Genomic DNA, 15,164 nt, shown 5'->3' on the forward strand with positions numbered 1-15,164 from the left:
TGGGTAGTAATTTGCTTTTTTAGCATCTGGCATAGACTGTTGTCTTCAGTCATGTAAGCCATATTTCACCTAGGTCCCCTGTCACTGTTAGAAAATGACAAGAGCGATTTATACTATTACCACCATGGAGTAATAGTCACATTTGTTGTGGTTCTGTACAAAGACCAGCATATTGGGGTTTGGGTCTGCAGGGGTTAAGTAAGTTCATTTGTGTGGAGGATGAGAGTTACTGTGAGTTTTTTAGTAGCTTTTTACATTATTTTTGTATTATTGCTGTGGTTTAATGAGGAAAACACAAGAACTAATGTTTTCTTGGTTACTTAATAAAAAAACAGTAGGAGCAGGAAAATCTTTCTCATTTGCCATGGGATCCCAGCTCACACAGTAGCAGGAATTCACGGCCAAGAACATCACACTTTGTGATGGTGATGAAGTTCTCCAGTATGCAACAAGAGGTTTGGTTCCCATGATTAAGGGATACAGTTGGATTTAGTGGGACAACTGACTTCAGACCTACTGGCTATTTGCACTGGGAAATAGTTCTTGGGAATGAGTAAGAAGAAGCAAGGCATTTGAAAGTCACAAGAATTTCTGGGAAATTTGTTGCTATAGATACCCTTTCTCTTTCTCAGTAAGTATAAGAAAGGAAATCCATAGAGAGGGGGTTTTTTATTACCATGCCATGGTCTTCACAGATTTTTTTTGTCATGCCCATATTCTTAAAACCTTGCCCAGATGCATCACTGGTGACCAAGACTCCAAAATCTGACTCATGTATAATTGCAGCAGCACAGGAATACCAGTAGGAAGAAACACTCTCCTAATCTACTAAAGCTAGTATTCTGTGAAACAGTGGACAACAGGAATCACTAATGCTACCACATTAGGTTTAGTGTTAGTATGACTGTAATGCACATTAGGGAGACCTAGGTGTGGTACAAAGAGAAGGAAAGAGCAAGTATGCACATAAGGAAGATAGTAGGCATCAGTCAAAAGAAGGGGAAACGGAAATACTATACTTATCAGAAATAAGAACCGCAGAATAAATATTCAAAATGAATGGTTGGTGCCATGAAAACTGGGAGCTGCAGAGAATGGTCCAACTGTGCTAAAAGGTTGTATTTCAGCAGCAAAATTGAAATTGAAACAAAGGTAGCAGCTGATCTGGGATATCCTCCTAACAAGAAGCAATTGCCAGAGTGGAACCCAGTTCATCAGAAGAAACAGAAGTCTAAGGAGAAAGAGCCAGAAAAAAAACGCTATTCAACTTCACAGCTGGAAAATTAATTACACTTGTGTGTGTATAAGTATACACTAAGGAAATAAAGAGCATGAGGTTTGTAGTAAATGCCTCCAAGACTTGTTTTAGCATCTTTCCAATTCAGTTAAACCAGTTCCAGAATCTGATGACTAGGGAAACCCTCTTCTTACCTTTCAGGATACAACAGGGAAGAGATTACAAACTAAGCAATATAAACAGAGTGAGAGTTTTCTGGAGACTGTTGCTCATCTCATTAGACAGAGAAATGAGGTTCTAGTTTGCAGCTTGCACAATCAGTGCTCAGACCCTCAAATAAGTGCTTAGTGAGATCTGTCTGTGAACAACAGCTGTTGTGATTGGACTTGAAACCTCATTACTGGTCCAGTGTGTGCCAGTACTGTCAACTTTTAATGAAAAAGACCTGCCTTTTAAAAATCAACTGGAATAATTTATTGAAGGCTGGGAAAAAGAGGACACAGAAGGAAAGATGTAGTGAAGATGCAGCAATGAAGCTTTTTTACCATGGTTTCAGCACTTCAAGCATTGAGTGTCCTTTATAAAAGTAAATGGTGAAAGAGGATTTTTGCTAGGTGGGGAAATACAGCAGAGTTCTTCCAGAAACTTATTGCATTTGAGATCTATCCTGCTCACAAAATATGGTGTAGATACTGACTTTTCCATGATCAGTGAAAAGAAAAACAAGATAGATATGTGATCTTTCTGTTACCTTCCAATGCTTGAAAATGAAGCTGTGGCTTTGTGTGGGAGAGCAAAGGGTCCTCAGAGAGGAATCTTGACAGTGGTTGAACCTTCATACCTGTGGTTGTGATTCATTGGCATCCTGATTCCTCAGTCAACCTGTGGAGAGTTGTTTTCCTCTACCAGGCTTTGGAGTTCAGCGTAGCCTTGCATTTTATGTCAGGTAAAAGCCACTGGGTTTTTGTGTTTCAGAGCTTAGAAGGGCCTGACCACTACCCTGATAAGGTGGTACCTGACACTGACAGACTCATTTCTGGTCTCTAATATGAAGATAAATTCCAAGCAGAGGCATGAGATATGATCTGTGAAGTTTAAGGGAGTGAAGCAACAAGATACAGCTTTAAAAAAAATATATATATATGTTTTGAGCAATATTGTGGCTCTTTAACATGAACATTGCAGACTCAGGTTATTTTTGCACCACTGATGATAGAGTATTTCTAAGATCCATTCTTGAGCTTTGAGTATTTTGTCTGAAATTCAACATTTTGAGCAGACATCATCTACGAGGAGTGTCATAGAAAGCTGATTTATGGCAAAGCTGAATATATACATCCAGTCTGCTCTTTGCAGATTTCCAATTCAGAGTTCTAATTTCTGGATTTCTAATTCAGAGTTATTCTTCCTGAGTTAGGTGGGGTGTACAGTTTATACAGGAAGCATGTTCTAAATAAATCATCAGTTACCAGTTCTTAAGACCTTGATGAGCCCTGTGGGGGATGTCCTACCTCTTCTAAGAGTCAAGCCCATCTCGTTTCTGATACAGTTAACTATAGGTGTGTTCCTTGCTTTTATCTTTGTCTATTTTCTACTCCTTGCTGCCAAAACATGAGCATTTTTTGATTTTTGTAGATCTATTTGCAAAAAGACAAGCACATAATCAAAAAGGATGTGAAAGAGAAGCCAAATGGCATCACTTAAGTCAGTTTAAAGAAGCTCAATATTTGGTTGTTTATAATTTCAATATGTTAGTTGTTTGTACTGTGATAAGAGCATTTTTTGGTGTGGAGACTGAGCCACAAGACTTATTGCAGCAATGCAGACAGTGTTTGTCTGTTGGTTAGGGAAATGGACTGGAAGTCAGGAAGGTTTTGGGTCCTAGACCAAGCTGAACCCAGTGACTCATCACACAGCTCTGGGAAAGTACATTTAACTCATTCTGCAGCATTGCAGAGATCTGGCTGCTGATCTGACCCAAACCAGGTTGTAAATCAAAAGTCAGTGGTGCATGCGGGAAAGAGAAGCCCTTTTTTCTTATTCTGGGTAAATGTGAATTCTACATTGTCTTCTCTTGAGCCAGCATTTCACTGTGTGGATGTAGTAATATTCTTGTATAGATGGATATTTTGAAGGAAATTTAACTTCCTCCCCCCAAACAAAATTTCCATGCCTCCCATGTAGAAGTGAGTATGAAGGATGAAAAAATATCCAAAGTAAAGACTATCTGTTATTTATTTTTTATTAACCAGGAGAGCTTAACTTGACCATTCCAAGTTTCAGGTTTTGACATCTACAGTTATGAACACACAAAATAAACATTATATTGAACTATAAATTTTGTCTTCTGAGTATGTAGCTAAACCAGCTTTTTGGTAGAAGTGGGAATGAAATATATCATGTAACTTTTATGAGCAGGAATTATAATACTTCTCCTGTTTGAATTTTTCAGGTGCTTCTCATGCACATCGGGACATCCGATTTGCTAAATCGAAACACACCAAAAAAGAGGGCTTTTGCAAGCCCTTTGTTTTCTCTTATGAGAAATTATATTAAAATATTTGGCCAATCAGAAGTATAGGAGTGAGAAAAGAGATTTTCGCTAGTAGTGAACTATCAGTTTTTATGTCCACAAAGAAGAGGTCAATTTTTTTCTGCCACCTTCTGTATTTTAGACTACCTGTCTTGACCCTCTTTCAGGCAGCAAAACTTTCACAGAGATCTGCATATAGTCCCGATATGTCAGATCCCTTAATATACCTTCGTTTTCTGATATGCCCCTTCTAGCAATCTGCTTTACGTAAGGTTTACCAGTGGTGACACTGATCAGCTTGGAGTTGCAAGGCAAAGGGTCAGGGAGGAGGTTAAGTGAAATGGGTCAATAAGAAAGCAAGTTCTCATGGGCCTTTTTTTTTTTATTTGTCTGAAATAGAAAGGAAGTGGTGGGTGTTGCATCTGACCAAGCAGTTAGCAGTAAACACTTTCATCATCAAATTCAGTTCTTCTTCCAGATTGCAGATCTCTTATCCATTTTTCTTACTTTTAAGGAAATACCATTCCAGTCCCAAGAAGCAGTTCTGAAAAATTGCATAGCAGATTTCCACATTTAATATTTCCCGTACAGTCATTTGTCTAACAGCCAACTCAAGACCAAGCCAGGGCATTGCACTGACCTGGACTTACCCATCAACATAGATGATAAAACACTGTCAGTCAGTCTGTGCCATGCCAGATAAACCTGTGCAAACCCATTCTTTTCAAATCCTGCTCTCAGTGATAGCTTCATACTTCTAGTTCTTGGCATGTATTTCTAATTGCAATTTATTAAATAATTCTGCACTTAAAAACTTAAATCTCTTTCTTTCTGTACTATATTTAATTCTGCAGGCACAGCAGGATTAAAAAAGGCCATTAGAAACTCACCAACCTCACCCCTCCAAGGGAACAAAAAAAAAAATCCTCTTCTGAGCATGTAAGAAGCAGGTCAGCAGGTTACAGCTGTAAACAACTGTTCTTCAGAGGGAAGCTAACTAACTAATTCAGTGTATAAATACAGTTTGTGCACAATCAAAGATTTTCAACTAATTGTAGAAAACATGAAACTGGAACAAAATCTGGGTGCTTATGCTTGTATTTTGGGAAACCTTGGCAGCGTTGCACTGCACTGAACAGATGCAGATGACAGCCTTGCAAACAGCTGTGCGGCTGGTTTCTGTCAGTCCCCTTCCCACAAGCAGGGCTAATGCAATGCCATTGCTTTTGGTTCAAAAGCAAAAATCTTTCCTGCATTGGCAGGTTGGCTTGTTCTAAGTGTAATAAGTGCAGATGAGTTTTCAGAAATACTGAATTCTGAATTTCATAAATCTGAACTATAATTTAGCAACTTTTAAGGTTTACCCATCACCAAGAATAATATGTTCCTAAGTAAGTTTCCTGAGTCTGCCAGTTTACGTAGGTGAGTAAACTAGACAGGTCAAATAACTGGCGTGGTTTATAAATAGACTAAAAAAAAAACTCCATATATAGAATAGTATCCAGACTTTCTATTGTTTGAAGCAAATGATATCATTATTTGGATGTCTTTCCAGAACTGAAAATGACTAGACTTCGGAAACTAAAAGTAGTTAAATATAGAAGTCGCTACTTTAATGAGTGGATGCTGTGTTTCATTATTATGCTACTAGTATGTGAACAAATGCCTTTCTGTTCTTAGGGATGGGAAGGAGGATTTTATTCCAGTAATATAAGATACTGGACAAAAGCAAAATTCAGATTAAGGGCTGACAGTGTCTTTACCCTCATTCCTATATGGAAATTTTTTTTTATCCACTGCACGTGTGAGGTGATATCACTGTCCACTAACTCGTGCCTGGCATAAGCCTTTACATTTGTGTGAATAAAATAAGAAATACACAGTGGTTTGTGTACAATAGTCCCAGCACTGCTACAGTAAAGGCCGCTATCCTTTCAGATAAGAAGTGCCATGTTGGGTGCTAGATGAAAGTCTGTTGTCTCTTAGGAAAAGATAATAGACTAATACAATATGCATCTCTAAAAGCATACTTTTACAAAGAAGAAATCAAGTTTATCAAGATACCAAAATAAATTTCAACCTTTAGCTTAATTTCCTTTAGCTACTTATGTATCTTCTACCTTCCTCTCAGATTTAGCTAAAAATTCCCTCTTGAACAAAGAGTCAGTTGACATGAAGTCACCTAAATTTAGGCATCTACACATCTCAGACATACACAAGATTTCTGAGTTCTTATTATAATCAAGGAAGCCCATGGGCTTGCCTTAGCTAATAGTAATAAGTAATGTATGTATCTTTGCTTACCTTCATTATTATTACATTTCCAGCTTCAAACTCTTCCTAGACTCATATATGTGGGGTTTTCCTGTGAGCAAACTTGATTATTAAGTTGCTAAAACTGAAAATAGAATGCTCATGAACAACACTTCTGTTGTCCTTCTGTAGCCACTGTGGGCTATAGATGTCAGCTCATGACTGTATAAATTTGCCCCTTCGAAAGATATCCAACCGTTGCTGCATGCTCTTCAAAGATGCCTGCAGCATCACCTCTCCCTTGCTAATTGTGGTGGGTTACATTCTACTACTTTCTATTCAAGATCTGTGGAAAATTTTCCAGGCATAGCCTGAAACTACCACACTAGTGCACATTCAAGCGGTAGTTGATGATTAAGACAAAAATCATCATTCCTTTAGGCAACTCAGTCACCTGTCTCAAATAGAGGAATGCCAGAGGACATTGTTCTTCCTCCTCTGGATGCAATTCTGTTTTAGGAAAAGCCTTTTGCATCTTAACCCTCCTTCATTTTTAGCTCTTGAGAGCTGGAGCACAATTCACAGAGAGACCCATGCCTTGTTTGTTGGGATCCCCTTTCCCATGGTATTACAAATTTTTCAAAAGTAAGGAGGAGTGCTGATTTTTTTTCTATAGTGTTGACTATTTTATCGTTTGGCAAACGCTTTAACTAAATTCTCTTATTCTACTCCTTTTCTTAGCATAATGTATGATCATCTCGGTGAGGGGGGAAAAAAGGCAAAATGCAGCTGAATCCAACTTCATTACCTGTAAATTATGACACTCCCTGTTCACTGACTTCTTGACAATAAACTATGCCATGTTTTATACTGCTTGCTCAGAAGGGTATTGTTTGCAAACAACCTCATGTTGGGCAAGTGGGCAGGACCCCTGGACAGTTATTCAAATATCTGTACTTTAGGAAGCTTTTAAGATTTACTATCTGAGTGAGCCCCTTAAGAGACCTCAATTATTTTTTTTTTAAATGCCTACTATATCACAACAGCTCTTTCTGGATTCCATCTACTTTGCTAGGTAAGTATGTGTTTGGATGAACGCCACAAAATTAGAAATGCTTTCATGAAAACGTGAAGAGTAAGTTCACACTGTATCATGCCTGGCACCTGCAGTTGTTACAAGGCAGTGTCTCAAGACTGCAAAGAAAAAACTTTCAATTTAAAGAGGGGATGGTAAATAATAACTAAAATAAAGTGAACATGTGCAACTGTGAAGTTTCACTTCCAAATGAAACTATGTAGCCTTCAAATCAAGGCCGCATGCCAGAAAGTTCATATAATCAAGATCCACAAGGCAGCCCATAAGAGGAAAGTCTTTTGTAGCTTCACTTCTGAGAGGTACAGAATTCATGTTTCCCATTGCTGGCTTCAACATACTTGCCAAGACACCCTTGAGAAGCTTCTGTCTTGTCAGCATCAGAGATTTTATATTCTCTTGCCCTTCCTTCACTCACATCAAGTATTCCATACAAGCATCCAATGCCCTGGGAGAAGTGCTGCTCTTGGATACACCTTCTCTGTTGACATGCCCTTCAGGACTCAGAACCAAAGCAAGCTGCTGGCTTTCTTGGCAACCTGCCTCCCAGTTTTCTTTATACACTCCATTGTAAGAAGGAGGTGGCATGTGAAACTCCACACCAGTGGATAAATCGTAATTGATTGCCACAAGCATTGCTGTTCTCATTGCATTGGGAAGACCCTTTTAGGCAGCTTTCTTAGTATGGCTTGTGGTAAGTCTCTTTGTGTTGCTCTTGGGACCAAGTTCCTCCTCCATTTTTTTTTTTTAAATTGAGGGATATGTAAATACATGGCTCCCCCTACTTTTGATGGGAAGTGTAAACATTCATATGATATCGAGGTCATGCACTAAATCATTCCAGTTGCCATGCATCCAGTCTAGAAAAAATTCTGGCTCCCATTCAGATATGAAAGAACGAATTATTTTTTAGCTAAATAACTCTCAGAACAGTTGGAGAGAGGATCCACACCCACATCTTTTCCTTCCTTTCTGAATGTGGCAATTTGTCTCTCTCTTTCCCTTGCTAGTTAAGATCTTGACAGTGGTCCTGCTGTCCAGTGCACTAGTAGCTCCTGGACTGCAAGCAGGTGGTTTCAGATGGCTGGTTCTTTCTTTGTTGTTTTAACTTTGGGGACAGAGCCTTTTCCAGACCAATCCTGGTGCTGTGCAGTTCAGGCCTGCACCACTGACAGCATCCTCCATGCTTGTTTTGAATGGATGTTTATACATGTTTCTAGAGAAATAAGCTTGGCATCCAGGCAACAAATGTTTTTACCTCTAAGGAGTCAAAATGCTGATTCTGAGCAAATACAACTGTTCAGTCATATTTGAAACTACTGAAGTTCCCATCTGTCTGGTTGATCAACAGCAGGAGTTCCCTGTCATACTCCCACTTTATTTTTTTTTTTCTCCTTTATTTTGAAGAAAGCAAAATAGTAATATTTCCAAGTCAGAGCTTTATAAACTGAATTTCAAGTGAACATGAGTTTCAAAGGTCAAAACAGAGGTGGAAACAGAGATGTGGGGTGGGCTGGTCTCCTAGGCAGTGACACAGAGGGCGGCCTCATAGGCATGTCAGGAATCCCCTTGGGGCTTCCAGGCTGAAGTCTGACATGAAGCATCCAAATGTGCTGCTCATTGCCATGCTGCAGAAGTTTGTGGTATGTCAGCACACCCAGTCATAGTTTAGCTTTTCAGCAAGCTCCCAGACCTTCTAAAACCTGTTCTAGTGAAACTTAGCTGGCTCAGAGGAGCCACTGCAACTGATGGAGAGAACAGATTAAGGCTTGTCAGGGCAGAAGTTAATGCACAAGTTTATCAAAGAGAACGTCAGTGTACAGAGTCTTTTGATTTCATGTTGCAATATTTTCATTATAATTTCCGTAATTTTTTTGAGCTGTATGTAAGGAAATGGCTTATATTTCCTGCTCTTTCTGTACTCATAGAACTGTACTTTGAGGTCTATCCTCTGGTGGCCTTTGTTCTTTGTCAGAATACCAATCCTTGAAGTGAAGGTACTTGAATGGGCACGCACAGATAATGTTTACACAAATGTGGCCAAGATTAGTAATAAATACATCATTAATGTTTGGAAATGTTTTAAAAGAACTACATATATGTTTTGGGGGGAGGGGTTAAGACTTTAGCTGAAGGAAACTGCATTTAACTTGTCTTCTGTAGAAGATGTACAAGTACAGAAGTGATATTGTTCAGGGACAAATTATGAGAAAACAAGAGAGGAAGAAAGAAGAAAGATTTTGTATCAGGACACCCACATTTTTTGCCTGCTATTTCACATACATAAAAAACAAAAAGGTATTTCCAGTAGGCAAATATACAAGCTTTACAAACATAGATGACACTTACATGTTTTCTCTTGCTTGTGTTTAAATAGCATTCACTTTGAACATCAATCTTACATTCATTCCAGCACAGTGACCCAATGATATTAAAAGGAGAGTTGGAAAAAATCCCTCTTCTCCTTTTCCATTTATTGCTTTGCCTTCTGTCTCTGTCCATTACAAACTAGTTCACAGCCAGTTGGTTAAAGCTTTTCTAGGAGTAGGGGTATGTTAGATTTTCTCTGACAGAGAACTGCAGTTAGGTCTCCCATTTTCTGAGACTCCAATGACTCCTGTGCTATTGTGTGCAATGAATGGGGCAGAGAAAAACTGCTTCACTCAGTCTTCCTCTGCCTCATCATCTTCTCCAGATCTATTTTAAAAATAAAGGAGCTGTAACCACGTTTTCCAGAGCTCAGGCACTGTGAGCTACACATACTCATATGGGCCTCTGTAGAGATACCTAAGCTAGTAAATAAGAGGGCAGAGAGCAGATTGCAGATATCTGTCTGTTCTAGACTGCTCTGAACTGGTGTCTGCAAGGTCTGCTCAATACATGCCTTGCTTTGAACACTATGGACCTATGCAGATCTGTGCCACCTGACCACAGAGCTGAGGGTCTGTCTCCAGCCCTTCATGTGTGGTAGTTTCTGCTTGGCTTTCAAATCCCAGAGCAAGCTGGCTGGAACCCATATGGCTGAGGCAGCACATACTTGTATGCATGACCAGAAACAAGACTGTCCTCCTGCCAGCAGGAGAGCGAGGTGGCCAGTACATTTTTCCGCCTCCAGAATGAAATGGAAGCTTTGTAGTGGGGTCTTAAACAGCAAATCCAACTTTCCTCTTTTAGACTGGAGGTGTTAGATGGAACTTAATAATGTTTGCTGATTAAAGAACACATCTTTAAGAACCTAATACTTTAATTGGCAAGGCAACACACCACTGTTAGTAGTAGTATTAATTCACAACTACATCACTGCAAGACACACTAAATTACTATTCTATTTCTTACTGTTAGTATTGCTACAAAGTTACTATACAGAAATCTTATAAATCACACACAAGGGCTATTGAGTAGCAAAACTATTTTCCTTCTTATTGCAGTTGGTATTCAGGTTAAGTCTATCCTTCCTGACAAGTTTATCCCTTCTTCTCCAACCTCCCACAGCAAGCCTTTCAGGAACATGCCTGATGGTGAGAGCTATGGGCACTTCCAAAGGGGCTTCTACATTGTCCATTGCAAATTTTAAACTCTTTGTATCCTAATTATTGACTGACACATGTCCATTTGATTTCCCTTCATCTGAGTTGCATGCCATGCTTATAATTGTTTCTGATGAAGTTTTACAAGGATCCTTACCATATTTGTTTTTTAACATTAACAACCTTTTAAACACAGTGTTTTATACTGTAACTTCCTAGTAATGAATGCCATCAAGAAAATATTGAGTGCTCATAGATAATAAAGTAGAAAATGGTGCATTTTACTAAAAATTCTCCAAGTCATCCCACAAGCAGTCAAAAAAATGAAGAAGTGGAAATCAGGCAATAGGGAGAGCCTAAGTATAATCCAGAAGAGATAGGTATTAATGCTGGTCTCAAGTGTTCTCCCATTCCTTACCTTTGGAGAATTTTCCACATTTTTCTCTTCAATATCTGAATAATTTATGGGCATAGAAGGACGTAAAATAAGAAAATAATAATTAAAAAAACCAACAACAAAAACAAACTTCCTAAAATTGTGGAAGAAAACAATTGTGTCCCCACATTAGCTGCTGGTATTGTTACAGCATGCACATTAAAATGTTGGATGGTGGATAGTACACAAACAATAGACCTTGAACTTCTTCCAGTGGAAATAAGCATTAACCGGCTTTTTTTTTTTTTTTTCTCCAAGGGGACAAATATCTTGCCATAGTTCTGATTCATACTCTATTTTCTCCATAGCAACAGTTTTACAAATTTAGAGTAACAGTGCTAATTAAGAAAGAAATAAACTTATTGTTCTCCTTGTTGTTTTCTCAGTAAGCGCAAGTGAAAAATTGTGTGATAAAATTACTGCATCTGTCAATCTATTACTGTTAGACTGGGATATACTGTTCTTTACAGGTCCAAATAAAACAAGGCTCTACAGCACTATTTAGCACACTTGTCCTCAATGAAGACATGTGTCCTGCTGAGGAATATAGAATCATAGAATCAGTCAGGGTTGGAAGGGACCACAAGGATCATCTAGTTCCAACCCCCCTGCCATGGGCAGGGACACCTCACACTACATCAGACTGGCCAGAGCCTCATCCAGCCTGGCCTTAAACACCTCCAGGGATGGGGCCTCAACCACCTCCCTGGACAACCCATTCCAGGCTCTCACCACTCTCATGATTAAGAGCTTCTTCCTCACGTCCAGCCTGAATCTCCCCACTTCCAGCTTTATTCCATTCCCCCTAGTCCTATCACTACCTGATATCCTAAAAAGTCCCTCCCCAGCTTTCTTGTAGGCCCCCTTCAGATACTGAAAGGCCACAATAAGGTCACCTTGGAGCCTTCTCTTCTCCAGACTGAACAGCCCCAACTCTTTCAGTCTGTCCTCATAGGAGAGGTGCTCCAGCCCTCTGATCATCCTGGTGGCCCTTCTCTGGACACATTCCAGCATGTCCAGATCCCTCTTGTAATAGGGGCTCCAGAACTGGATGCAGTACTCCAGGTGGGGTCTCACCAGAGCTGAGTAGAGGGGGAGAATCACCTCCCTTGACCTGCTGGCCACACTTCTCTTGATGCAGCCCAGGATCTGGTTAGCTTTCTGGGCTGCAAGTGCACACTGACAGCTCATGTTGAGCTTCTCGTCCACCAGCACCCCCAAGTCCCTCTCCTCAGGGCTGCTTTCCAGCCAGTCACTGCCGAGCCTGGATTTGTGCTTGGGATTGCCTCGACCCAGATGCAGGACCTTGCACTTGGTCTTGTTGAACCTCATGAGGTTGGCTTGTGCCCACCTCTCCAGCCTGTCAAGGTCCCTCTGGATGCCATCCCTTCCCTCCAGCATGTCTGCTGCACCACACAGCTTGGTGTCATCAGCAAACCTGCTGAGGGTGCACTCAATGCCACTGTCCATTGAGTGCTATATGTGCACACAGGGCATGCATCTACACAGATGAATAGAATTCCTCTTAATTTCTGAAAAAGAATTGGGAGGAAAACTCTGAAGTGAAGGAACCTGAGAAAGAGATGCACATTTCACCTGCAGATAGGTTTGTAAGAAAAAGAAAAACAACATGGAGATAGTGAGTTTGTGGCCATCCAAGTATTTAACTAAAAATGGAAATGGAGCAATTTGAGCAAGCTGATGGAGTTTATAAAACTGTCTTGGCTTATTATTTCTTCTAAACAATAGCCTCAACATAAAGCAGACTTCACAACATGGCCTAGAACACTGTTTACATCTGTGAATTAATTTCCTGAATCAAACACCTAACCTTTCAATACTTAAGAGTATGGTTTCATTCCTGTGAACTTCTTTTATCAGTTTGAAAACCTACTTGTTTCATTAAATTTGAGAATTAAATATAAAGCTGAAACAAAAGTATTTTAATATTTAAAAATAATTAAGATGCAAATGTGAACCCACTCATGACAAGCATAAGAACTTGTTTTGGGAACTGCTTGTCATAAAATTGAGAGGCTGTTATACAAATACGACCAAAGAAATATTTAGACAATGCTAGGTACTTGCTCCCTACCTAATCTAGATCTAAAGCCTGGAGCTATGTTTTCAGATTCTTGGTAGTGTAATGGCAGAAGTAGATACCTGAGAAATATGATCCAGCAACCTCATGTGTTGAGCAGGGGATCGCATAGAGCTACATGAAAAGTGCTAAGTATGGCAGTGTCAGTTCCTCTTTGTGTTTTAGCTCCTTGATTTAGGGCTAAAGGCAGAAATAGCAACATCACTGCCTGTTTAAGCAACAGCATAGCAGTTCAGAGCACCCATCCTGTTTTGGGGACTTCTTTACACCTCTGTTGCCTCTTTTCCAAGAGATGGTGGTATGCTCAAGCTATGAAGGAAGCAGGAAGGCTGAAGGGACCATTCATTCCTGCTGCTGCACAGCTAAGCATTCAGAGTTCTTGGAGCCAGAAGGGGAGCAAGAGACATGGAGCCTGACTCGTTGCCTTACTGCTGCAGTGCCTTGAGGTTTTATCTAGGGAGAGAAAATAAGCTACCCTGCTTATTTTCATATGGAGGGCTGTGACTCCAAGGTGTCCTTTCAGTAGCCACTAGACTTTAGTCCTCCATCTTTTTCTTCTAGCTCTGTTAATTATTTGCTGTGTGGGAAACCACGTTCAGAAATAATGATAAAAAGCCCCTCCTCCTTTCCCAGCTTACTTACTAGGCTGCTGGGGCACTTTCAGGGATTCGGTACCCTGGGCTTAGGTGGACCACAAGCTGCTCTTCACAGTATTCCTGATTATTAAGTTACAGTTGTAGAAGTCACACTACAGCATGCACAGCATCTCTGCTGTTCAGGTTTCTGGACAAGACTGACTGTGACTGCTGCATTTCATGCAGGCAATGTGTGCTACATGTAATCTGAGCTGGCCTGCCTGTTGATGTTCATCCCTGTATTTGCATGGAGTAGTGCATATTTTGTGATCCATGTATTTGTGGCCCAGACCACGGTGGTTCTGGACAGGCTGGAGAGATGTAACTGCAGCTGTCTACTTACTCTAGGTCTGACTTCCTGGTCACAGTGGTTGGTTGCTAGCAAATTTTAGGTGCCTCCAGAATAGGGAGGCTTTGAAGAGGAGAGGACAGGAGTTTGTCTTATGATTTTGAACATGATACCTATGTCTTCCTTTATGTCCACCCATAAGTATTTTAAAATATAACAACGATTTAGAACATGCATAGAAGGATGTGTTTCATTGTGACCTAGGGCTTAGTCCATGTCCCCAAAGAATCCAAGCAGCTGTGCTTCTGTGATATGATATGTTACATGTGTCAAAAAGATGTGTGAGATACTGCTCAGCATGGAGCTGCAATGTTTTTAAAATGTGGAAGGAAATTAATAGAGTAACATTATATTTATTGATGCTGATCTCTAAGAACTGGAAAACCACTCACAACTGGCATAGCCTAAAGAGATTTATACTGAAAAGCTGCGTACTGAAAAGCTTCCCAAGCTGCACCAGGGAAGGTTTAGGCTCGAGGTGAGGAGAAAGTTCTTCATGGAGAGAGGTGTTAGCTGTTGGAATGTGCTGTCCAGGGAGGTGGAAGAGTCACCATCCCTGGAGGTGTTCAAGAGGGGATTGGACGTGGCACTTGGTGCCATGGTTTAGTAGTCATGAGGTCTTGGGTGACAGGTTGGACTTTGATGATCCTCAAGGTCTTTTCCAACCTTATTGATTCTGTGATTCATCATAGATCCGATTGTGGTTTTATCATGAGTAAGTTCCCAGCAAGTCTGCTGATCAAAGTTTATTGTGCTGTGCCAGGTATTGTAGCTGGTTCTTTTTAACTTTCATTTTATGTGTATTCTGATTTGCAGGGTGGAAAGAAATACACAGGACCATGTGGAGGCAGAGACTGCAGTGGAGGTTGTCAGTGTTTCCCTGAAAAAGGAAGCCGTGTAAGTAACACTTTTCCTACAAAACATTCTTGGTGGTACCAGTTCAATGCTGTTTGCTATAGGTGGATTTTCATCAGAGTACTAAGAATATTCAAATAATTCT

The 15,164-nt window shown here is 40.1% G+C and overlaps 1 protein-coding gene across 1 annotated transcript in view; it reads left to right on the forward strand.

The window, feature by feature from the left end:
* Nucleotides 1–15,164, forward strand: part of COL4A2 (collagen type IV alpha 2 chain) — a 140,856-nt gene that overhangs the window by 25,365 nt on the left and 100,327 nt on the right. The window contains exon 2 of the mRNA XM_054381655.1: nucleotides 14,981–15,061. Within this exon, the coding sequence (XP_054237630.1) occupies nucleotides 14,981–15,061 (81 nt within the window). The remainder of the gene's footprint in view (nucleotides 1–14,980; nucleotides 15,062–15,164) is intronic.

The sequence above is a fragment of the Indicator indicator genome, chromosome 1, assembly GCF_027791375.1.
Source record: "Indicator indicator isolate 239-I01 chromosome 1, UM_Iind_1.1, whole genome shotgun sequence".
Lineage (NCBI taxonomy): Eukaryota > Metazoa > Chordata > Aves > Piciformes > Indicatoridae > Indicator > Indicator indicator.